We start from the raw sequence: 25995 nt of genomic DNA on the forward strand, positions 1-25995 counted from the left end.
TAAAATTTTAGTAAATTTTACTAATAAATAATAATTTATAATTATTTATTAGTAACATTTGTTTTTTCTTTATTTAAAGTTTTAGTAAATTTTACTAATAAATAGTCATTTTTTAATTTTTTTCTTTATTTAAAGTTTTAGTAAATTTTACTAAAAAATAGTAATTCCTACTAATTCATTAGTAAAATTTATTAATTAAAAAGCAAAAATTGAGTCACTAATTCAAAATAGTAAACATTTTTACTAATTCAAATTAAGAAAGTACTTTTATATTTAACGGCAAGTTTCTTTTATATAGAAATAAATAAATGTTCGATCAGAATTTCTTGATTTCGAAACTTTTGTATTTAATTTCATTTTCCGTTTGTTTGTTTTTACAAATCCAACTTTAAAAATTGTTTTTCAAAAATGTTTATTAGAAGAACTTTTTTAAAAATATATTTTTTAAAAATATATTTTTTAAAAATACTTTTATAAAAAAATCCTTTTTTTACAATTTGCGTTTTAGAAAAATTTTGCTTTCTGGAAATAAATATACACAGAAAAAAATAAATTCCATTTTAAAAATATATATTCCCATTTGAACCGATTTGAAATTTTATTTCTCACTCTTTCTCTCTGGTTTTTGCGAGTAAAATTTACTGATTGAAGTTTAGGAGTGGAGTATAACTCTTTTTATTATATCGCGATGGAGAAATCGCGAAAGAAATAAATTTACTATCGATTATTTTCTACTCCACTGGTCTTTTATTAAAAAAATGTTCCATTTATGTATTATTTTTCTTTCTTTTCTTTTCTATTCTATTTTTTTCATTTTTTTTACTTAATTCCTTTCGTGAAGCAGATCGTTTTACACATACTCTTTCTTTCTTTTGTATAACGTCATTTTTACACCTTTTCTATAACATTAAACGAGCTCTTGTGGGTTTAAATATATTTTTTTTATGTCTAACCACCACATAAACCGACTTGAAGCTCATCCACTTGGATGCGCACCTCGTCTCTCTTGATCGTTCTTAGTATCGAAAGTAGGTTAGGCGGATTTGCAGCGATAGCTTCTATTTTCATTGATTTTGACATCAAAATGACGAGAGCAAGAGAGAGAGAGAGATGATGTTCAAAGAGATTGAAAAAGGTTGCTCTCGCTAATATTTGTCACTTAAAATTTTCTCCGGAGAAAAATACGTTATGTTTCTTTTATTCGGGACAATGAAAAGGTATTTCGAAAGATTTCCAGTTTTTCCTATTTTTAATTTTTTCGACTTTTATTTTTTTTGTATTTCGATTTTAACGAATTTGCAAGTTTTGCAAAGTTGTCATTTTACGAAAAATTATTTTACAAAAAAAAAACTACGATCGCTATTCAATTTGATGACAATACTCGTTTTTTGGTGTTAAATTTTGTTTCTGTAAAATAATTTTCTGGAAATTGAAACCTTTTGACTCCTTTAAAAAAAGGATTTATTAAAAATTGACTTTTGAAAAAATAAATATAAGTTAACCGATTTTGGTTCTTAATTTCGAAATCGCGATTATCCTCTAATCAGGGAGAATTTATGGCGATAGAATAACTTTCCTGGAGTTTATAACAACCCTTAGAGAGACCATTTTGATAAAGTGGTATTTTGATAAAGTAGCACTTTAATCAAGCGTTTTACATTTGATAAAGTTTGTAGTTTGAACTTTATTGCTGATAAAGTGGCATATTTTATTGAACAATTAACGTGTATAATTAAGGGCGTGCGATACTGCGAAACTGAAGAAATTCGATATAAAAGCAACGAAATTCCATTTTTCGGTTCGAAAAAAGAATCAATTTTTCTGTCCAAAAAGAAAATTGCGGAACCAAAATTATTTATTCGGTTCGAAAAAAGAATTGTAACCAAAATCCTTTTTTCGATCCGAACAAGAAATTGGAATTATTTATTCGGTGGAAAAAAAGAATTGAAACCAAAATCCCTTTTTGAATATAAATATTTTGTTAATTTTTTCTCTCGGCAAACAGATTCGAATCCATTCGAGCTTCGCTATATATAGAGTTTGAACTGAATGATATCATCTTTCATGTATACGCGGGTACTTTATTGAATATGCTCCCTCGGGCCAAAGTTTCCCGAACGATTCGAACCTCGGTGAAACCACAGTTCGCTCAAGTTGCACGTCCGACGTCTATCGGGAAAGATCTGCTGCATAGTTTCCGATCCCTTGTACATTTCGATAAGGAACTTTCAATTCCGAAAATAAAGAGGTTTTTCTGTAAGTGGCAGGTCTTTTTCCTCTTCGGTGAAACTCTGCGAAATCAGTATAAGATATCTCATTTGGACTCGAAATTGTATACTCAATCTCATCCGCCACTTTCTCTCTTTCTAAAACCAAAAAAAGAAAAAACAAAGAAACAAATTTTACTAGATTTGCATTATTGAACAACAATGTTCGGAGGTGTTTTCTCATTTCGCAAAGTGTATTATTATTTATAGATATTTACAATGTTTTTTTTTTTTTTTTTTTTTGACAACATTTCTCAGCTCTGAAACGAAAAAAACGTTTCGTTGTTTCCAAGGCTTCTTATTTTTATATGAAATTTTCAAGAAGAAGTCTTCCTTCTTTTGTGATGGGATCGATATAGAAACCAACGACAAAGAGTCTGAGAATGTTTGTTTTCGTACTCGTACTCGTACTCGCACACAAACACAAACACCGAAAAATATATTTATTTTCGAGGAATCCTTTTAAAGTTGATTTATTTTTACATCCGTTTATAAAGGTGACTTTTAACGGTCATGCTCGTGCGCACTTTGATTCGTTATATCGAACCAAAGTGTGAAAAAATGTGGAACCTAACCTCACGGTTCTTTATGTCGATTAAATTTCAAATTATGAATCAGGAATCTTTATTTTTTTGTAGATTAATTGATTTACAAAAAAATAAAGATTCCTGATAAAAAAGAAAAAAGATTCCTGGTAAAATGCTAATTTTTGGGTGTTGTGGTTTCTTCCTCGAAGAGCGATAAATCTTACATGAATATATTTACAAAGTCCGGAAGCTTGAACCCCTCAACGAACTCCTTATCCAATATGAAGAAGCCTCCTGAAAGCCCTCCTGTAATCGAGATTGAAGATGGTGTAAATGAGCGGATTGAGAGCACTGTTGACGTATCCCAACCAGGTGATGAAATACACCACTCTATCGGAGGGACAGCAAGAAGGACAAAATGGTACGATGACATACATGAGGAAAAAGGGAAGCCAACAAACGACAAACACACCCATTATAACCCCCAGCGTTCTAGCAGCTCGTCTCTCTTTTGACAGAGAAATTCTCTGTCTTTCTTCAATGAACTGATAAACTGTCGTGGATGTTGTCGCGATACCGGGACCACCACGTCTTGAATGTCCAGTTGTAGCACCAGCCACTGTCACTTCGGTAACATCATCGTCGACAAGCGATGGTTTTGGCTGTGATCTTGGCGTTGATTTCTCATTGTGATTTGTCTCCGAACTAACTGATTCCTCGGCGTCATCAGTTTCACGATGCTTCGCCGATGGCACAACGCCCAATCGACTTTGCTTGGCCCGTTCACGTAGTCGTCTTCGAGTCGCGAGAAATATCTCCAAATAGAGAAGACTCATGAGCAATAATGGTATAAAGAATGAACCGAGAGCTGAATAGATGACGTAGCCCTGCCTCCTTGTCAGTTGACATGGAGTGCCGGGTTCGAGTTCCTCTGGCCAGTCGTTCCAACCGGCTAGTGGCGGTGAACTTATTGCACCCGATAGCACCCAGACGCCCGCTATCGTTGCCAATACTCTCTTTAACGTACGTTTTTGGGCGTAATTTATTGGATCTGTGATTGCCCAATAACGATCGAGGGCAATTGCGCAAAGATTTAGAATACTTGCTGTACAACATAGTACGTCACATGTGAGCCATAATTTGCAGAGATGAATACCGAATATCCATTTGCCGAGGAGCAAATAGGCGACGTTAAAAGGCATTACTAGTATTGCCACGGCAAGATCGGCAACTGCCAATGAGACGATGAAGAAATTTTGCACGATCCTTAGTGGCCGGTAGGTGAAGACACTCAAGATCACGAGGGCATTGCCGAGAACTGTTGCTAGCACTAGAAAGCCCAGAATTAATACGGCAGCTGCAGCCTCCCAGAGGGGAAGATTTGAACCGGTTTCTTCCTCACCGGAACCGCAACCCCCATCTCCGTCGTAGTCCTCTCCCATCGTCCCACCGGGTCCGCCCCAATTTGTTCAGCCCATCCAGGCTTCCTCCTGTAACAGAATTTTTATTTATTGTTAGGCTTTTGCTTTATTTGCTTATGTTATTATTATGATGAGTAGCGGGAAAGATGGTAAAAATTAGGGTATTATTTACCAAGTGCGAAAACATCTACTTTTCGCACTTGGGGCAGACGGTGCTTTGTGTAACACCTATTTGGCAAAAACATCATACATCATCATTTTCATACTGTTTTAATGAAAGTACTTTATGCACCAAGGGCGTAAAATTCTGCTTTCTGCATTAGGTGCACAGAGTGCTTTATGCAACAACAGTTTAGAAAGAGCATTGTTTTCATACTGTTTTTGGGACTAAATATAACTCTATGATGATTACAGTGCATATTATGCAGTAAACAGAAAAGTAAGCAGAAAATTACACTTTTCTAGAGAGTATGCAGAAAATTATTCAGAAATTTATACTTTTTCATATAGCAAAGAATGCAAAAAAGTACAATTTTCTGTACAAAGTACAGAAAAGTATATCAAAGAATGCAGAAAATTACAATTTTCTGTACAGTGTGCAGCAAAGTATGGCAAAGAATACAGAAAATTACAATTTTCTGTACAGTGTACAGTAAAGTATGATTAAAAATGCAGAAAAGTATATCAAAGAATGCAGAAAATTACAATTTTCTGTACAGTGTGCAGCAAAGTATGGCAAAGAATACAGAAAAGTACAATTTTCTGTACAGTGTACAAAAAATTATAGTAAAGAATGCAGAAAAGTACAATTTTCTGTACAGTGTACAGCAAAGAATGCTGAAAAGGAAACTTTTTTGTACAATGTATAGCAAAAAATATAAAAAAACACTTTTCTGTACAGTGAAAAGCAAAGAATGCAGAAAAGTTATGAAAAAGTGTGCACAAAAACACAATTTTCTGTTTTCTGTTTCATAAATTAATGAAAACTGTGAAGAAAAGTTAACTGTTCTTCATGATTTTAATTTTGTAGAAATTCCTCGCTTTTTTATTTTTAAGATTTTAACAAAATGCGACTTTTATCGACTCTTCATTCAAATATTGCAACAAAATATCACTTTTTCTGGGTACAAAACACAAATTATTTTGATTTTTATATAGTGTGAGAATGTTGGTGAAGTTTACAACGTTTATAATAATACTAAAAAATTTAGAAGAAAACAATATTTTTCTATTTAAATTTTTCTCTTAAAAATTGTTTACAATTTTTTTTTTTTTGATTGAAAACTTTGAAAAAATTTTTAAACAAAAATCACTTTTGTTTTCTGCATAAAAAATATTTTTTTCACTCACATGTGTGAAAAATAACTATATAGTCAAAAACTTAAAAAGTGTCAAATATTATTTTTGAATAATTTTTTAAGGCAGTAAAATTTTTGAAATGTATTCCAATTAACAAGTTTTTAAATTATTGAATTTTTTTTTAAATTTTAAGGAAAATAATTGATTTTTTTAAAGTATTTCATTGAAATTTTTGAAACTCATCAAATTTTGAAGAAACTTTAATAGAAAATTCTAAAAATAATTTAATTTCTGAATAAACTTTTTATAAAAAAATCCTCAGATGATTATATTAAAAACAGTATTAAAATATTTTTTTCTTAATGATAGATCGTCCAACATCCTTCCGGCAGGACGAAAAAGACTCAGGTGAGTCCCTCCGAAATCACTAAAGAAAACTAACATGGATTCAGATAAATAAAAAACGAAATATACCATTGGAAAGGTAACGAAACAAGCTTTCAGCGCATATAAATATCGAGCTTGTAAGTTCAAAACTAAGGGCTGGGTAGTTTGAAGAAGTTATATGTTCCAAAAATTCACATAATTTTTAGTCACAGAATGACGAAGCCCGGTCCTGCCGGCAGGACGCTTTTCGCTTTATTTAAGAGACTGCCTAGCCCAGGTTTATAAATTTAAAGACTCGATATTTACATCATTTGAAAGCTTGTTTCATTACCTTTCCAACGATATACTTAGTTTTACATTTATCTGCTTCCATATTAATTTTATAGAGCAATTTCGAAGGGACTCGCGCCTGAGTATTACTCAAATATACTGAAAAATATTAAAAATGAATTTTTTTTTAATTAAAAAATTAGGTTTCATTCTTTGAACGTTTCTGAAGAGAAAGAGACTTGTCCGGTCAAAAAATATTGATTTTTGGGGATTTTACATTAAATTTACGAAAAAATGTTTTTTTCACTGTTTAGAAACATAGCAAGTTTGAAGGCTTTGAAAAATGGTTTAAATTATTATTTTAAAAAGTCAAAAATATGTATTTTTTCGTCTTTTCGTCTACTTTAACACCAAAGAGTGCCAGAAAAGAAAAGTTGAATTCCCTTTTTTTAAAAGCCTTTTTTTCGGAACGTCCTTCCGGCAGGATGGGCGTTTGGACGATTTATCATTAAAAAGTAATACTTAGAATTTTTTATGAAAATTTTTTAAGATTCATATTTTTAATTTATTGAAATTTTATTGAAATTAAAAATTTAAATATTTTTAATTAAATAGTTTTTAAAAATTGAAATAACTATATAAAAATAATTACATTAAGGTTTTGGAGCAAGCAATCTTTTTTCAAAATATGTAATAAAAAATTTTAATTCTTCAAAAAATTGATTATTTTTTAATTTTTCCGAAACTTCTTTTAATAAATTCAATTGTTTTTGAAAAGTTTTACTAAATTTCAATTATTTGGTGAGTTTTTAATTCTGTAGAATTCAAAAATCAATTTTATTTCAGGAGTTACCTTAAAAAAAATTTGTAAATATTAATTTTAAGGTTTTTTAAAAATAATTTTCTATAAAAGTTAATTATTTTAAATATTTTTGGTTAAATATTTTGCAAAAATTGACCATAATAGTTTTTTTTTAATGAAAACTGTGAAGAGAGTTACAATTATTCTAAAGAATTGAATTTTTGTACATAAATAATTGAATTGTTAATGAACTTTGGAAAATTATTGAAAATAATTGTAATTCTTTATTTTATTCATTTGTTAATTTTCGTACTTAAAGAATTAAATTCTTGATGAACTTTCCAAAAATTATTAAAAATAATTGTAATTTTTTTTAAATAATTTTTTTTTATTACTTAATTAATTTTTGTATTTAAATAATTGAATAATTGAAATCTTGATGAACTTTTGGAAAATTATTAAAAACAATTGATTAAGAGAAATTTAGTTGAAAATTCTATAAAATAATTAAATTTTGGAAAAGTTACTGTTGTAATTTTTAGAAATAATTCGAGAAGGTTTGAAATTGAAATTTTTAGTTTTAATTGCTTCTGAAGAAAATTGTTCTGAAAATAACCTTTTTAATAGAAAATTTTACTATTTTTAGAGGAAATTTCATTAAGTTATAATTATAATTTTTATTTTTTTGGCATTAATTTCAATATAATATAAAGAATTTTCTTTTCTTTTTGTTTCAGGTGAGTTAAAAAACATGTTTTCTGTCGAGCTCATTTCGTAAGTAAATAATATAGGATAATTATATATTATAGATAAAATATATTTATCAGAGGAATAATTGAAAAATTCGGATTCGTTTATCAGTAGCTCCACAGTATTTTCATATAGAATTGATAATTATATTTCAATTGAAAGAAAATATTGGAAAATATATATTCGTTTGCAAAATTTATTTTCAAACATTTATAAGCAATTTAGTTTAATTTATATTGTCATTAATTTTTTTTCGTAATGCGTAACTGTACTGGCTGTAGTACAATTATTTTGGACTTAATATTGAAAATCCCCTTTTTAAAACTAAATTCTCTTTTTAAAAATAAAAAAAAATATCGCTGTGATCCCTGTTACCGCAGTACCATCATTATATTTTACCCAGTAAAATATTTTTTACTTCATATAATAGGTACGGATAAATTTTATTTCTTAATTCCACAAGCAGCTTAAAAATTAAAAAAGAAAATTCTCTTTTTTTCATGCGATGGTTTATTAACTTATTTTTTTTATTAGTATTTTTTAAAAATTTTTTTTTATTTTTAGAGTCGAAACAAGATACGAACAAAGCTCATCCGTTAGTTCGTCATTTTCCCCACTTCTATTTCTCTACTCAGAGAAACGGATGCTGGAGAGAAGATGCATCGCGGTACTATCATTATGCTACTGATTACCATAAAAGATGGTACAAAATCTTGTTGCACAATTAGTCGCACAATTTGTCGTACAGTTTATACAAAACAAAAAATTTATGCTTCTCCGTGAAATCTGGATGTTACTACATAACATAATTATTATACATAGTGACACATTTTTCTCTCCGTGGAAAAACGTTAATTTTAGAAACGATGGAAATATTTTAATGAATTTAGATTTTTTTAATTAGGTATGAAGATTAAATTAGATTTAGAGGTTAAATTAAATTTAGAAATTAAATTAGGTTTGGACGTTAAATTAGGTTTAGACATTAAATTTATAGACTTCAATTAGATTTTCATGCTTAGAATTTAGTTTTTAACCTTTGCGCTACCGAGTAATGTTTGTTAAAATTTTCCACCGATTTTGAGTCACTGAACAAAATTTTCATTACTTTCGGAAAAATTAAAAGCATTTCGCATAATAACCTCTTGATGATGAATTTTAAGTCTTTTCCAATATACAAATAAAAAAACGTTCTTAGTCCATATACAGAAAAAAAGTCCAGTAGCGCAAAGGTTCTAAATTAATTTTCCCCTCAGGCAGAAAAAATAATAATAAAGAAGCAAAAATGCAGAATTTATTAAAAAAAATTAATAATTTATTTCGAAAAAGAGGTAAAAATAAAATTACAAGTATAGACGCATAAATTTAATAAAAAAACAAACATTATTCGAAGTTCGTTGCCTATCTTACGTTATAGACCTCATCTCGGTAAATGGCTTGAAAGTAACTTGGAGCGTGTCCTTGAACACAGCCATTGTCGCAATTGCAGCCAAATATATTGCAAGGACCATTGCCACAGTATGTTCCTTCGCCTGGTGGTCTCCCATTTTGACAAACGAATATTTCACAATGTCCATATTTAACATTATATTCGTACTCGGTTAATCTTAATGGAGTTGTCACACCATTATTTGTACTCGCTATTCCTCCGCCAAAATGTGCGCAACTTAAATTCCTGTCCGACTTTTGAAATAATAATTTTTCCTTATAACAACATTCGCCGTGACTTAAATTTGGAATTGTGCAGATTGCCAGGAAGAATACAAAATATAATTTTTCCATTTTTCTCTCTTTGTTTTGTGGATTATTTTTCTTTTTATTCTTATCACAGGAGAGGAGGTATTATTTCTTGTTTAATATTTCTTCTGATGATTTGTATTTATACCCAAATTTTGTTTGTCCGGAGAAGTCGATTATATATTCAAATGATGATCAAATAAAAATTTTTTTTTTATCTCTTTCACTGAATTAATAAGTTGACACTTTTTAAAAATTGGGTTACATTAGATTTAATTTGCGGGTAAAGTGGCACTTTAGATTTAATTGATTGAAAGTTATGATTTTGATTACTATTCTAGTTATTATTTAAATTATTTAAATTATTTAAATTTTTATCGTGTAATTACGATAATATTAAAATTATTATCGTAATTCTTTAAATTATTATATAATAATTTATTCAGTTTTTCTAAGGATATCAAATTGAGACAAAAAACGTAGCAAAACGTTTCATCGTAACAATTTTGATACGTTTTTTGTCAGCTTTGAAAATGACATAAAAATGATATGATAATGTAATATCTCAATTTGATATCCTTAGAAAACCGTGATTTTAATTATTTTAATTCTCATTTTAATTATTCGAATTTTTAATTATTATTTTATTCTTTTTTATTATTAATGGAGACATTTGGTCATTTTTTAGATTTCTGCTTTTGATGAAAGTGAATATTTTGCATTATTATTGTTAGTCATACAAGTGTGTAGAAACTGGAGAGTCAATATAATTTTTAAAGTTGTACCTATAGTTTTAAAGAAATGTAAAAAGAAGATATATCTATACTTTATTGTATCTTAATATATTCGTTTTATATTTTGTAGTTTTATTACTTGGCAGTAAATTTCAAGATGAGCTTTCAAAATGTCATCAAAATGAGAATGTAATATCTTAAGATGCATTAGTATTTAAGATGTAAGACGTATATATAGACAAGATGCTTTCAGAATATAAAATGTTACTGTATAAACCTATAAAGGTAATTTTAATACTTCTCTCTGCATAAGGATAAAACCGTACGACTCGAATAATATTTTTTTCACTGTTTACTTGCAAATTCTAAACAAATTTTACTGTAAATTATTTCAAATTGAATTTAAATTCAGTTAAAATTTAATTGAAGTTTAAATTAAAATTCAGTTAAAAATTTATTTTAATTTAAATTAATTTTTTATTATTAAATTAAATTAAACTAATCTAATTAACATAATAATGCAAAATATTAACAGTCAGACTGAATATCTGTATTAATAATTAAAATGATAATTAAAAACATTGAATTTAAATTGAATTGAAATTAATGACCCGAAAGTTCTAAACGTTCTGAAGTTGTATTTTGTTTATACTTTTGTTTTTTGTTAACTTTAGATAGATTGTATATTTTATTATTATGTTATAATTATTTTTATTTTATAATTAATTAAAATTTGTAATGACAAATAGAAATCGTCAGAATTTTTTTCATTTCTTCTCTTAAAAAGACTAAAACTTTGTTAAATATTATGTTTTGTTAAATTAAAATTATGCAGATTTTTGTTCTTTACTTCTAAACAAAATTAGAAAATTGTTAAACAATTGTGATTAAGAAATAGAAAATTTATTTATTTTGCATTATTTTTGTTTATGAATCACAATTTTTTTAAACAAAATTATTATTTTGTATTAGAAAAAGAAGAAAAATATTTGCAAAATTCCTATTTTTAATTTTCATTTTGGAACAGGATTTTCCACAGGAATTAAGACATTCAAAAATTTCAAATTCAAACCTTTTTTAAATTAAACAAAAAGGATGACCGAGAGATAAAATCATTATTTTATATTATAAGTATATTGTTACTGTAACTTCATCAAAATTATTTTCATCATTTTAATTCAATTATTATTTTCTAGAATTTTAAATTATTTTTTATGAAAATAATAATTGAATTCCTTAAAAAATTTTTATTATTTATGAAAATAATTGAATTCCTGTGAAATTTTTATTATTTATCAAAATAATTAAATGTTTCCATACAATTTTATTAAAATTTTTTTAAATAATTGAATTCTTTTTGGGAAATTATATTAAAATAGTAGATTTTGAAAATGATTGAAATTAGGACAAGAATTTTTTTGACATTTATGAAAATAATTGAACTTTGGAGAAGAATTTTGTTATTTATAAAGATAATTAGCATTTTTACGAGAATTTTTTTTTTCAAATTTTGAACATAGTCAAGTATTAAAAATTAATTTATAAAAGTTACAAAATTTTTTTATTAAACTTCTTAAATTTTAATGTAGTCAGTAATTTTTTTTAATATTTATAATAAGAAACTGTTTCAGTCATTTGAAAGTTCAACAATTTTAGAATATTAAAAATAAAAGTAAATTTAAATTAAATTTTGAAGTTAATTAGAATTAAAATATACAATTAAGATTAAATTTTAAATTGAAATTAGAGTTAAAATTAATTTTCGAATTGAATTAAAATTAAAATATTCAATTAAGATTAAATTTTAAATATTGAAATTAGACTTAAAATTTACTTTTGATTTTTGAATTAAAAGAAAATAAAATTTTACAATTAAAATTAAATTTTAAATTGAAATTAGACTTAAAATAAAATTTTGAATTCAATTAAATTATAATTAAAATATGAATGAAATTTGAAATTTAAATTTACATTATTGGAGATGAATTTTTTTTATTATTGGAACTTGTAATAGAAATGTGTCTTTTCAAACAATTTTTACATATTGACTCTTAAAGTATAATTTATAATTTAATATAATTTTGAATAAATTTGTTTTATCTCTCTATCATTTATGTGAAATAAGTTTGACAATGTATGTAAATTGTTATAGACTTAGTTTGTTCGACTAAACTGAAACATTAAATGAATGTAATTAATTCAATACTAAAATGGAACAATGAGCTCATGACATATTTGAGTGACAATGAAATGACTAAAAAAAATCTTTGAATAAAATTTAAATAAATAAACCTTTTCGAATTTAATTTATTGATCATATTTTATTTACTAATCATAATTAAGAAATTAATCATATTAGATCATAATAAATAGAGTGGGAAAAAGGATTTGAATTTATAAACAAATTTACTGATTAAAGAACAATGTTTATAACTTTAAAAATTTGCAAAAAGGGGAAAAAAAATTTTTAAATACTAAAAAAATGCAATTTATTTAAATATTAAGAACAGTTTATTCTAAATACAGATTTAGGATTTTTGTTTTTTAACAAAAATTTTTTTAAAACATTTTTGTAACTTAAAAATTTTCTTAAAGAATCGAAACACTTTATTTTGATATTAAAAATAGTTTATTTCTGAATACTATACAAAAAGTATGTTTTATTATTTTTTAATATTTTTTTTTTAACTTTCAACTGAATTTTCTTTCAAGAACATGTCTTTGTGAATTTTGACAGTAGAAAAATTAAAGTCTCACATTGCGCACTTTATTTCCATGTAATGCTTTAAAACTTTCGGTAGCATTTCCGGGAATGCAACCACCGTCACAATTGCAGCCGAATATATTGCATGAACCAATGCCACAGTAGGAATCTTTACCTTTGAGTGATTTTCCATCGCCACATGCAAAAGTTAAACAATCTCCACGTTGTTCGTAAAATTTATATCGAAGACTGTAAATCGGAAACATTACAACCATATCATCCATTGGATTATATCCTCCAAAATATTGACAACTCAATGAATTGTCCACTCGTTCGAACTTAATTTTTTCTTTTTCACAACATTCCGCATTTAATAGGCACGGAAATATTGCCAGTGTTACAATAAAAAGTAATGAAAAATTAAACATTTTTCCCGTAATTTGGTGCCTTTGAGTATTTTTTTTCTTTTTTTCTTCTTTCTTCTTTCTTTCTTTATTTTTAGAATTCCTTTCTATAATTCTTTCTACAAACTTCTCTGGACTTTTAAGTCTTTGGATAAATTGACGAATATTTATAATCGATTAATAGATAAATTGACTAATATTTATAATCTATTTTATAGATAAACTGACGAATATTTATAGTCGAATAAAGGATAAATTGATTAATATTTATAGTTAAAAAATTGATAAATTGATAAATTGACGAATATTTCTAGTCGATAGATGAATAAATTAATGAATATTTATAGTTGATTAATGAATAAATTGGTGAATATTTATAGTTAACTTATGTTAATACAATACAAAGGAAATTTACTCCTTTCGTCATTTTGAAATATGTTATGCAAAAGAGTTTTTTTTTAAATTAAAATTGCAAATAGAAAATAGTTTTATTACTTTTTTTTGTTAAATTTTATATAATAGTTTGATCCAAAAATCAGTGTTGCCACGCAACCTGGACAACCTGGAAATGTCAGGGAATTTTATAAAGATTGAAAAAACCTGGAAAAGTTGGAATTTTTATTGGAATTCTGAAAAATTATTGGCTTTTTGTATTGGAAAAATATTCAATTTCTAGGAAAACTCTGAATTTTTGTGTCTATAAACTATGAAATTACCACAAATTCTAATAAAAAACCTTCAATTTTTTCTACTTCAGAAAATAATTTCTTTTCAATTAAATTAATTCTTATTATATAAAATTATTTCTCAAAAATTATTTAATAAATAATTTGATTTAAATATTTGAAAATTAATTGAATTTTAAAAGAGTTACGTTTACAATTTTCATAAATAGATGATATGAGAGGATTTTAATTTGAAATTTTGTAAAATTTTAATTTTTAATGAATTTCATTAGAAATTTTAAAGAACTTAAATTTTTGAAAAATTTTTAAAATTCGAATTATACTGAAGTTAATTAAATTTTTTTAATATATATTGAATTAGTTATTAAAAATAATAATTTTGGTGAAGTTACAAATGATTGCAAAAATCCAATTATGTTCAAAAAATTTTTTAAATTCTTTGAAAAATTTTACTTTTTATAATAAATAATAAAATTCTTTTTAGAAATTCAATTATATTCAAAAATTTTAATAATTTCTTGGCAAAATTTCAATAATTTTTACAAATTTTCCTTAATTCAGTCATTTTCAATATTTACTATTTTAATAAAGTTTTACAAAACAATTCAATTATTAAAAAAAAAATTAATTAAATTTTACGTAAAAAATTAATTATTTTCATAAATAATTAAAATTTCACAGGAATTCAATTATGTATTAACAAATTGTTTAAAAATTTCTTCACAATAATTCAATTATTATAAATAATCAAATTTTTTTACAGGGATTCAATTATTTTCAATACAATTTTAATTGAATTCGTCGAAAATAATTGAAATTCGTCAAAAGAAGTCAATTGTTTGAAAATTTTTTAAATAAAATTTTTTATTAAAATTCAATTTTGAGAAACATTTAATTATTCAATGTTATTTATTTTTTGTATATAAATAATTGAATTCTCGTAGAATTTTCTAATAAAATTTGATTTAAAAATTGAGTTTTAGTTAAAATTTTAGATAATAATTGAATATTTAAAGCCTTATAGAGTGAATTTTTATAAATAATTGAATTTTGAAAAGGTTTGCTACTTTAATTATTAATTTTATAGAACTAATTTCATCCCTGAAAAATCTTTCAAATGATAAATTATGATAAAAATGAATCTTTTTTTAATAAAAAGAAACATATTTTTGACGTCATTGATTTTTGTTGTTGTCTAATTTGAATATTACGATAATTCGTAATTAACGAACAGATTTTTTAATGAATATATTTGAAGTTTACTTTATATCACTCATAAAGAGAATTGAAAATTTGAAAAAATATTTATTTAGTAAACAAATTTTTATTATTTGCGAAACTGAATTTATTTAGGAAATGTTTGATTAAAATAAACTGAAGTAGCTTTCGCACTCGATAATTAATTACAAAAAAGTAGCGAAATTCAATTATTTAAATATAAAAGTTAACTGTTTTTAAGTAATTATAATTTCTTTTATGCGATGAAATAAATTTCTTTTTTGTAATAAGAAGAATTTATTAATGAAGTACAAAAATCATTTGTCACTATTATTTTTTTATTATTTTCTTATTTTTTAGAAATTTCAATTAAATTTTCTTTTTTGACACTTTTTTGTTAATTTTGACAATAGAAAAATTAACGACTCACATTGCGCACTTTATTTCCATGTAATGCTTTAAAGCTTTCGGTAGCATTTCCGGGAATGCAACCACCGTCACAATTGCAGCCGAATATATTGCATGAACCATTGCCACAGTAGGATTGTTTTCCTTCGGGTTTTTTTCCATCGCCGCATGCCGAAATTAAACAATCTCCACGTTTTTCGTAATATTCATGTCGAAGACTATAAATCGGGTAAATTACAACCTCATCTTCTATTGGATTAATTCCTCCAAAATGATGGCAACTTATTGAATTGTCGACTCGTTCGAACTTAATTTTTTTACTTCCACAACATTCCGCATTTAATAGGCACGGAAATATTGCCAGCGTTACAATAAACAGTAATGAAAAATTAAACATTTTTCCGTAATTTGGTGCTTTCTAGTATTTTTTTCCTTTTTCTTTCTTTTTTTTTCTTTTTTTCTTTTTAGAATTTCTATCTAGAATTTCTTCTACAAACTTCTCTGGACTGTTGAGTCTTTGGATAAATTGTCGAATATTTATAATCGATTAATAGATAAATTGACGAATATTTATAGTCGATTAATTGGATAAATTCACGAATATCTATAGTCGACAATAAAAAAATTAACAATAGTTAATAAAATACAAAAGAAATTTACTCCTTTCGGGATTTTGAAATGTGTTATGCAAAAGAGTTTTTTCAATTGAAATTTCAAATAGAAATTATTTTTATTACTTTTTTTTTTTATTAAATTTTGTATAATAGTTTGATCTAAAAATCTTTCAATTGATAAATTATGAAAAGAATGTCTTTCTTGAATTTTTTTTTAATACAAAGGAAACATATTTTTGACGTCATTGATTTTTGTTGTTGTCCAATTTAAATATTACGATAATTCTTAATGAATGAACACATTTTTTAATAAATGTAAAAATTGAAGATTAAAAGAATGTTTATTGTTTAAATAATAATGAGGCAGTTAACTTTATTTCACTGATAAAGAGAAATGCAAATTTGCAAAAATAACTTTATCTAGAAGACAAAGTTTTATTGAATATAAATACTTAATATTTTATTATTTCGTTTAATAATTGTGATTATTTATGAATTATAGAAAAAGAATTAGTTATTTTTTTTTTTTAATAAATCTTTATTATAAATTCCACATATACTCTCTAAATTTTTTTATTTGTATCAATTTATATTTTTTGCAGTATAAAATTATTTTTGACTGTTTTTTTGTTAAACAAACATTTTTTATTATTTAAATTTGACACATTAAGAGGAAATTACATCAAAATCGAGAGATTTTGATGTAATTTTCTTTTAATGTGTCAAATTTTCTTTATAATTTATCTTATGTAATAAAATTAATTGTTTTTAAGTAATTAATTTCATTTATGTAATGAGAATTTATTAATAAAGTAAAAAAATCGATTCTCACAATCATCAGTGATAGAAAGTTGTTTAAAAATTATTAAATTTAAAATATTGAAAACATTAAGAAACAACTTATGAAAATATTTAATTTATTAATCATATTTAATTTATTAGTCAAGAATTAATGAATAATTTTATCTTTAACAATTTAATCTTTTATCTTAACAAATAGAATTGTGAAAAAGTTTTAAATTCATAAACAATTTCTCTGATTAAAAAAAAAGTTGTATAACAATTAACAAATTTACAAATTGACAAAAGGAGAATAAAACATTTTATTCTAATTTAAAAAATAGTTTATTTCTAAATATTGCATAAAACGTTAAATATATTAATATACACTGGAAAAATAATTTAATTGACTTCAATAAATATTATTTGATTCAATTAAATATTCAATTGATAATAGTCAATTAATTGGTTATTTGAATCAATTAAATTTTTATTCAGTGCAGAAAATTAAAAAGAACAAAAAAAAATAAGAAAATAAAAAGAAAAGAAAAAAGAAAACAAAGTGGTTTTTTATATTAAAGGAAGAAGTTATTTTGGTTTTTTATTATTTTCCTATTATTTTTTATAATTTTCTTATTTTTTTCTTTATTTTCGAAATTTTCTTATTATGTTACAAACATTTCAATTGAATTTTCTTTTTTTTTTTGACACTATTTTGATGAAAATTAAACTCTCACATTGCGCACTTGATTTCCGTGTAATGCTTTAAAATTTTCGGTAGCATTTCCGGGAATGCAACCACCGTCACAATTGCAGCCGAATATATTGCATGAACCATTGCCACAGTAGGATTTTTTTCTTTCAAGTCGTTTTCCATCGCCGCATGCCGTAATTATACAATCTGTACGTTTTTCGTAATATTCACGTCGACGACCATAAATCGGATGCATTAAAACCACATCATTTATTTCATTAATTCCTCCAAAATGATAACAACTTAATGATTTGTCCACTCGTTCGAACTTTATTTTTTCAATTCCACAACATTCCGCATTTATTAGGCACGGAAATATTGCCAGCGTTACAATAAATAGTAATGAAAAATTCAACATTTTTCCGTAATTTGGTGCTTTCGAGTATTTTTTCTTTTTTTCTTTTTTCCTTCTTCTTTCTTCTTTCTTTCTTTTTTTCTTTTTAGAATTTCTTTCTATAATTCTTTCTACAAATTTCTCTGGACTTTTTAGTCTTTGGATAAATTGACGAATATTTATAGTCGAATAATGGATAAATTGACGAATTTTTTGTAGTTGAATAAAGGATAAATTAATGAATATTTATAGTCGAATAATTGATAAATTGACGAATGTGTATAGTGGACTATTATTTATGCAATATAAAAGAAATTTACTCCTTTCATCTTATTGAAATGTCATTATTATTATAAATCTTATAAATTCTTTATTATTATAAATCTTATTGAAATAAAACATGGTTTTCTTGAATTGAAATTATAAATAGAAATTAGTTTTATTTACTTTTTTTTTATTAAATTTTGTATAATAGTTTGATTAAAAAATTTTGACAGAAGTCAAAAGTGTTCATTATTTGAAAAATAATGAAGAAATTTACTTTATTTTGAAATTGAATTTATATAAGTATAAAATGATTTTTACTTAAGTTTTGAACGTATGAACGAAATTATTTTTCTGTAATTTAAATATTTTTTAAAAATTAATCTACAAAATGGAGAAATGATCAAAATTAATCATTTACTTATTCAAAGAATAATTTTTTCTATAAATATAATTTTTTTTTTTCATAAAAAAATGCAAATTAAAAGCCGGAAAAAAATTTTTTCCCTCATTTAAACGTTTAAAACTTTAGGAACATGAAATGTTTGATTAGAATAAATACTAAAGCATTGATATTAATATAAGTTTTTTTAATACGATAAATTTTCTTTATGTGATTAATTTCTTTTATATAATAAAATTAATTGTTTTTAAGTAATTAATTTCGTGTATGCAATAAGAAGAATTTATTAACGAAGTAAAAAATCGATTTTCACAATCATCTGCGATAGAAAAGTAGTTTAAAAAAAATATTAAAATTTAAATATTGAAAATAATAAGAAAAAATTTATGAAAATAAAATATTGAAATTAATTATACATTCATTAGTCGAATAATGAATTATTTATTCATTATTTCATTTTTAACTTATTGAGCATATTTAATTTATTAATCAGATATTTAATCTATTAGTCAAATTTAATTAATGAATCGTATTTAATCTCAACAAGTAGAGTTGGGAAATAGTTTTGAATTCATAAACAATTTCTCTGATTAAAAAAAAAGTTGTATTACAAAATTTAAAAATTGCCAAAAAGAGAACAAAACATTTTATTCTATTATGAAAAATAGTTTATTTCTAAATATTACATAAGAAGTCTATATAAAAATATAGAAAGTTAAATAGAGAATTAGAAAGAAAAAAAAATAATAAAATAATACAGAAACCAATTGGTTTCTTTATTATTTTTTTCTATTTTTTTCTATTTTTAAAATTTTCGTATTGAAAAAATTTTTATTGAATTTTCTTTTTTTTTTTTGAAACGTCTGTCAATATTTTGACAATAGAAAAATTAAAGTCTCACATTGCGCACTTTTTTTCCATGTAATGCTTTAAAACTTTCAGTAGCATTTCCGGGAATGCAACCACCGTCACAATTGCAGCCGAATATATTGCATGAACCAATGCCACAGAAGGTTTTTTTATTATCAGGTCTCTTTCCATCGCCACATGCCGAAATTATACAATCTCCATTTTCTTCGTAAGATTTAATTTGAAAACTGTAAATGGGATACATTACAACCATATTGTCCAATGATACCATTCCCCCAAAATGATAACAACTTTTTGAATCGTCCACTCGTTCGAACCTTAATTTTGTCCTTCGACAACATTCCGCATTTATTACGCACGGAAATATTGCAAGCGTTACAATAAACAGTAGTGAAAAATTAACCATTTTTTCGTTAATTGATGATCAAGGGATTTTTTATTTTTTTTTTTGGCTTTACTTTCTAGAATTCTTTCTAGAATTCTTTCTAGAATTATCTCTTGATTTTTTTCTAGAATTATCTCTTGATTTTTTTCTAGAATTATATCTTGAATTTTTTTGGAATTATCTCTTGAATTCCTTCTAGAATTATCTCTTGAATTCTTTCTAGAATTATCTCTTGAATTCTTCGTAGAATAAAATTTAGATTTTATTGAAACTTTTAGGGTTAGACTATTTTTTATGAAGTTTTAAGTCTTTGGATAAATTGAAGATTATTTATAGTCGACTAATTGTTAATAAAATTCAAAAGAAAATTACAATTTACGGTCTTATTGAAATGTGTTATTTAAAAGAATGTTTTTTTGTCAATTAAAAATTTTGAATCGCAAATTTTTATTAATTTTATTGGTTTTTTTTGTCGATATTTGAATACTGTTTTGGTCTGAAAAACTTTTAAATAATAAATTATGATAAGAAGGTTTTTTTTACATTTTTTAATACAAAAGAGATATATTATTAATTTTTTAATGCCAATGACTAATTTTATTTGTTGATTAATTTAAATATTACGATAATGTTTGTCCAATTAAGAATAGAACATATTTTTTTAATGAATATAGAAGTGAAAAAGTGTTTGTTATTTGAAAAATAATATTCGAAGTTTACTTTATTTAAATGATAAAGAGAAATGCAAATTAATTTGCAAAAATAATGTTATCTAATAAATGAATTTTTATTATTTGCGAAGTTGATATTATTTATGAACTGTTTGAATGAAATAAACTGAGCGTTGATTTTAATGTAATTTTCTTTTATGTTGTTACATAAAATTTTTTATTCATTTCTTATGTGTAATTAATTTATTTTATGTAATAAGTACAGGCTTTGCGATTTATTATTATTTATTTTCAAACTTTTTGATAAAATTTGTATAAAATAATTCAATTATTTTAAATTCAATTTTCGTTGAATTTATTGAAACAATTTAATTATTTCTAAAGATACAAAAAATTTATTGCAAGAATTAAATTATTTTTAATACAATTTTAATTAAATTCCTCTGAAAGAATTCAATTATTTTCTTTAATTTTAATGAATTTTTTGGAAAGAATTTTATTATTTTCACAAATAATAGAATTCTTCGCAAGAATTCAATTATTTTCAATATTTACTATTCTATTAACTTTTTTCGTAACAATTTAATTATTTAGAAAAATGTTAACAAAACTTTCCAAAAAGAGATAAATTATTTGAATAATTTTGAGAAAATTTATTTATATTCTTAATTCAATTATTTTCAATACAATTATAATGGAATACCTTGAAAAATTCAATTATTTTCAAAATTTTTTAAACAAAAATTCTTCAAAAAAATTAAATTATTTTTAGAAATACTAACATTTTTCTGCTAGAATTCAATTATTTTGAATATTTATTATTTGTTTAAATTTTCTCGAAACAATTCAATTATTTAGAAAAATTTGAACAATATTTTCTAAAATAAATCAATTATTTTAATAATTTTTGAAAAAAATTGTTTATAAATTATGAATTGAATTATTTTCAAAACAATTATAATTAAATTTCTCGAAAGAATTCAATTATTTTCAAACTTTTTTAAAAACAAAAATTTTTCGAAACAATTGAATTATTTTAATTATTTACTATTTGTTTAAATTTTCTCGAAACAATTCAATTATTTAGAAAAATTTGAACAATATTTTCTAAAATAAATCAATTTTTTAAATAATTTTGAGAAAAATTGTTTATATTATGAATTGAATTTCTCAAAACAATTAAATTATTTTCAAACTTTTTTAAACAAAAATTCTTCGAAACAATTGAATTATTTTTATAAATACTAAAATTTTTCAGCAGGATTTCAATTATTTAAAATAAATAAATAAATTTTTTGTAAAATTTCAATTTCTTTCATAAATATACCTACCTTGAAAAATTTAATTATTTTTATAAATTTCATAAAAATTCTTTGAATAAATTCAATTATTTTCGAAAAATTGTATTTAAAAATTCTAAAAAAGAATTTAATTTTAAAATAATTGCACTTGTAATTTTTATAGGTACATAGTTAAATTTTTAAAATGTTTACATTAAAATTATTGAAACTTTTAATTCCTGTGGAAAAATAAATAACAATAAATATTTAAAGACTTATTTAACAAAAATTGTTCAATTTTACTTTTTTTAACCTTAAAAGCTACTTCTTGCTACTTTCTTTTAAAAATAATCATCAAGTGTGAAATCTGGTAATAAAATTAATTGTTTTTATGTAATTAATTTCCTTTATTTAATTGATTTCTTTTATTTAACAATTCCTTTTTTTAACAATTTATTTTTTTTAACAATTTCTTTTATTTGACAATTTCTTTTATTTGACAATTTCTTTTATAAAATAAAATAAGATTCTTTTATGTAATAAGTAGAATTTCCTTTATGTAATTAGTAGAACTCAATAAAAATAATTTATTAATAAAGTAAAAAAAATCAATTCTGACAATTATCTGCGATAGAAAGTCGTTAAAAAAATATTATCAAGGCTTTAAGTAAGAAAAGATTTTTAGAATTACTTTATTATTAATTTATCAATAAACGTTGATAAATTAACTATAAGTGACTGCAGTCAGAAAGTCATTAGTATATATAGGTATATATATATATATAAAGTAAAATTGACATGTTTGTATATAGAAGGCAATGATAGGAAAACCTTCTCTTTGAACATCAGTGTGGTGGGTTCCAATGTAACTTCATGAGAAGTATTCGACTATTTGTTCTTGTATTCTATGGCTTTGAGTGTATAGTGAAACCATTGATTGGGGTTTGTCCTTAACCACTAGTCTCGAAACTCTATACCGAAATTTTAGTACCTATACCTTTGGTTCGGTTACTATTGGAAAGAAATTTATTAAATAATTCTTGATCTAATGCAGTCGACTCTCGATATATATTGAATTTCGTGAGGGACATAATTTAGAAGTAAATTTAAATTATCGGCGATTTTATTATCGAGAGTTCTAAGTATTGACATTTTTTTTTGTGGAATTTAATTCTTTCATATTTTTTTTTGTTTTGCTTTTGATTCACAGTTTTTCTAAGGATATGAAATTGAGACAAAAAACGAAGCAACTATTTTGATACGTTGTTTTGTCTCAATTTAATATCTTTAGAAACACAAAAGCAAAACAAAAAAAAAATATGAAAGAATTAAATATAAATTTCAAAAAAATAATAAATTCAAATAAATTTTTTTCAGTAAATCTCTAAATAATGAGGGAAAAAGAAAAGAGTTTATTTATTAAATTTAAATGTTAAAAATATTTTGATATTAAGGCTTCTCTCTTTCTCTCTCTCTCTCTCTCTCTATTTATCTTTTTCTCAGTCTCTCTTTCTCCCTTATGATTAACTGAAGTAATCTGATATGCATCATGTTTATATGACACTTGCTCGATCCTGAGAGGATGCTGATAGGAAGCGGCTCTATTTATGATCAACCATATTCAATGAGGAAGTAGCCTCTCGGGTGTGAACAATAATTATTTTTCCGTAAAATTAGTTTTAAGTATAATTATCCTCGTTGAAGTATTTTCTCCATTTTTTTCCATATCATTTGTTAGATTATTATTATATTAAATTTTGTTTGTGTTTCAAGAAAGTGTATTCTATTTTCTTTTCTAAATTTAAATTTAGAATATTTTTTGTAAATTTATATTTATTTATAGAAAATGATACATAACATTTTTTTAAATAAACAGCAAAAAAATTGTAATACTTATTCCCCTAAATCAATTTTCTTAATTAATTAAAATTAAAAACAAAATTGAATAATAATTCCCCTATTACACACTTAAAATCATGCTTTCTCCTTTTTTCTAAAATAGAAAAACTTACAAAAATTGACATTTTTTTGTGAGTTTAAAATTTTTTTTAGTTATGTTGAAGAAAAAAATTTTTACTTTTTGCTAAGTTTAGAAAAATTTTAGTTTTATTGGAACCTAAAAATTTGTTTCTATTTTTTTTATAGAGTTTTTGAACTTGGAAATTTTTTATGCAAGGTAAAAAAATGTTAAATAACTTTCACTACTTGCAAATTAAAGTTTGAAATTGCTGTCAACTTGTACTATTTTTAAATTTCTAATAGTTTTAATAATTTTAATAGTTTTTTATAATTTTACTATTTTAATAGTTAATTTTGTAGGTATATACAAATTTAAAAAATTTTCTTCATTCTTGTATTTTTAGATACAATTTATTTTGAAATATTATTATTTTTAAGGTAAATTTTACTATTTATGAAGTAAATTTTTCTAATTTTTATAAAGAAGTCTTCTTCGGAAATAATTTAGTAAAAGTAAAAAATATTAAAATAGTAAAAGGTATTGATATTCTGGTAAATTGCAATTTGTAATACAAAAGTTTACTAATTTTAGAAAAAAATTTATTATTTCATTTTAAACAATATTTAAATTAAATAATAATAAATAAATAAATAAATATTTTTAATAAAAATTTTAATATAAATTACTTTCTTTTCCTTTTGTTTCAGGTGAGTTAAACAACATAGTATGTTTTCTGTCGAGTTTATTTCGTAAGTAAATATATATATTATTGAAATATATATATAACTACATATTGTAAGTAAAATATAATTATCAAAGAAATAATTAAAAAATTGTGATTTGTTTATTAAACAAAACAAAAAAATCAGCTCCACAGTATTTTTATGGAATTGATAATTAATTTGAAAGAAATTATCAGAAAAAAATATATTATTTGTTTAGCAAAATTTCTTTTTAAATTTGTCATAGTTCGTCACTATTTAATTATTTTTTTACTTAATTCTGAAAAATCCCTTTTCTTAGCTGAATTACTTTTTTAAAAATTGAATATCCCTTTTTTGCCTTATATTATAATTATCAAGATTAACAAATAATTAGTTGCACTATAATTCCATTTAACTAATAATTTTGAACTAACTCGGACTTGGGTACAAAAAAAAATTAGCTAATATTTTGAACTACTTCAGACTTGGGTAAAAAAAATTATTTCAAGAAAAAATTAACTTCGTAGTAGAATTTTATTTATAAAATTGATTAACAATTTCTAAGTCATTACATATTCAGGTATAAAACTAATGGATTTTTATCGTTTCCCTTCTTCTGTAAATTAGAAAAAAATACTTTTGATTTTGTTGAATTTTTGAATAATGTTGATTACTCATCATTTCCATTCACATTGTATACGTCATATTTATAAAGTTCTTCAAAATTTCTTGCTGCATTTCCCCTTATACAGCCTTCACTACAATGACAACCATAAGTATTGCAATTTATTCCTTTGCCACAATATTTTCTTTCTTCTATTAGTGAGCCATCGCCACACAGACGAATTACACAATGTCTTGCATTATTGCTTCGAAGTTGGAAAGATGAATCTCTATAATAGTTGTATGTTGCATTAAAATATTCACAATCTTCAATTTTCGATGTAAATGACACTAGGTGCGATTTACAACATTCCGCATTATAGAGAGACGGATATAATAATAGAGTGATGGTAAATAATATTAGATTACTTTTCAACATTTTTTTTCTCTTCTTCTTTTTTTGATATTTAAAAAAAAAACATTGTTGATTTTAGCTTGTGCGGTTGTATTTATACTACAATGTAGCAAGATAAATTTATTTTAATAAATAATTCAATAATCGATAAATTAAATAGTTTACTCAATAAATAATAATTTATCATAGAATTATTTATCGAATTATTATTATTATTATTATTATTATTAAATTATAATTATAAATTAAAATAATTAATTATTATTATTAGTAATTCAATAATCGACAAAATTAAATAGCTTACTCAATGAATAATAATTTAACATAGAATAATTTATAGAATT

At 23.7% G+C, this 25995-nt stretch overlaps 3 protein-coding genes across 6 annotated transcripts in view; all 3 read right to left on the bottom strand.

Moving 5' to 3' along the window:
• Positions 1-532: 532 nt before the first annotated feature.
• LOC122507615 (tyramine receptor 1) overlaps positions 533-25995 on the bottom strand; it is a 118945-nt gene continuing 93482 nt past the window's right edge. Inside the window, exons 2-3 of one of the 2 annotated variants that reach the window (XM_043620420.1) lie at positions 3019-4284; positions 533-2366 (exon numbers count right to left, since the gene is read on the bottom strand). In XM_043620420.1, coding sequence (XP_043476355.1) covers positions 3067-4236 — 1170 coding nt within the window. In that variant the 5' untranslated portion in view covers positions 4237-4284 and the 3' untranslated portion in view covers positions 533-2366; positions 3019-3066. Of the gene's footprint in view, positions 4285-25995 lie in introns of both variants that reach the window. The other variant, XM_043620419.1, reaches the window with a different exon arrangement.
• On the bottom strand, positions 9125-9505 carry LOC122507614 (protein Diedel-like). Its single transcript, XM_043620418.1, has one exon. The coding sequence runs from the start codon at positions 9503-9505 to the stop codon at positions 9125-9127; it is 381 nt and encodes a 126-aa protein (XP_043476353.1).
• On the bottom strand, positions 12687-16184 carry LOC122507616 (protein Diedel-like). Of its 3 annotated transcripts, none has more exons than XM_043620423.1 (2): positions 15637-16184; positions 12687-13147 (listed from the first exon to the last, which is right to left on the bottom strand). In XM_043620423.1, the coding sequence occupies exons 1-2, from the start codon at positions 15774-15776 to the stop codon at positions 12940-12942; spliced, it is 348 nt and encodes a 115-aa protein (XP_043476358.1). In that variant the 5' UTR covers positions 15777-16184; the 3' UTR covers positions 12687-12939. The 3 variants fall into 3 exon arrangements, with proteins under 3 accessions (XP_043476358.1, XP_043476356.1, XP_043476357.1); XM_043620421.1 differs by having other exon boundaries at positions 12687-13902; positions 15637-16175; XM_043620422.1 differs by having other exon boundaries at positions 12687-13864; positions 15637-16171.

The sequence above is a fragment of the Leptopilina heterotoma genome, unplaced genomic scaffold (assembly GCF_015476425.1).
Source record: "Leptopilina heterotoma isolate Lh14 unplaced genomic scaffold, ASM1547642v1 Lhet_480, whole genome shotgun sequence".
NCBI classification, from domain to species: Eukaryota; Metazoa; Arthropoda; class Insecta; order Hymenoptera; family Figitidae; genus Leptopilina; species Leptopilina heterotoma.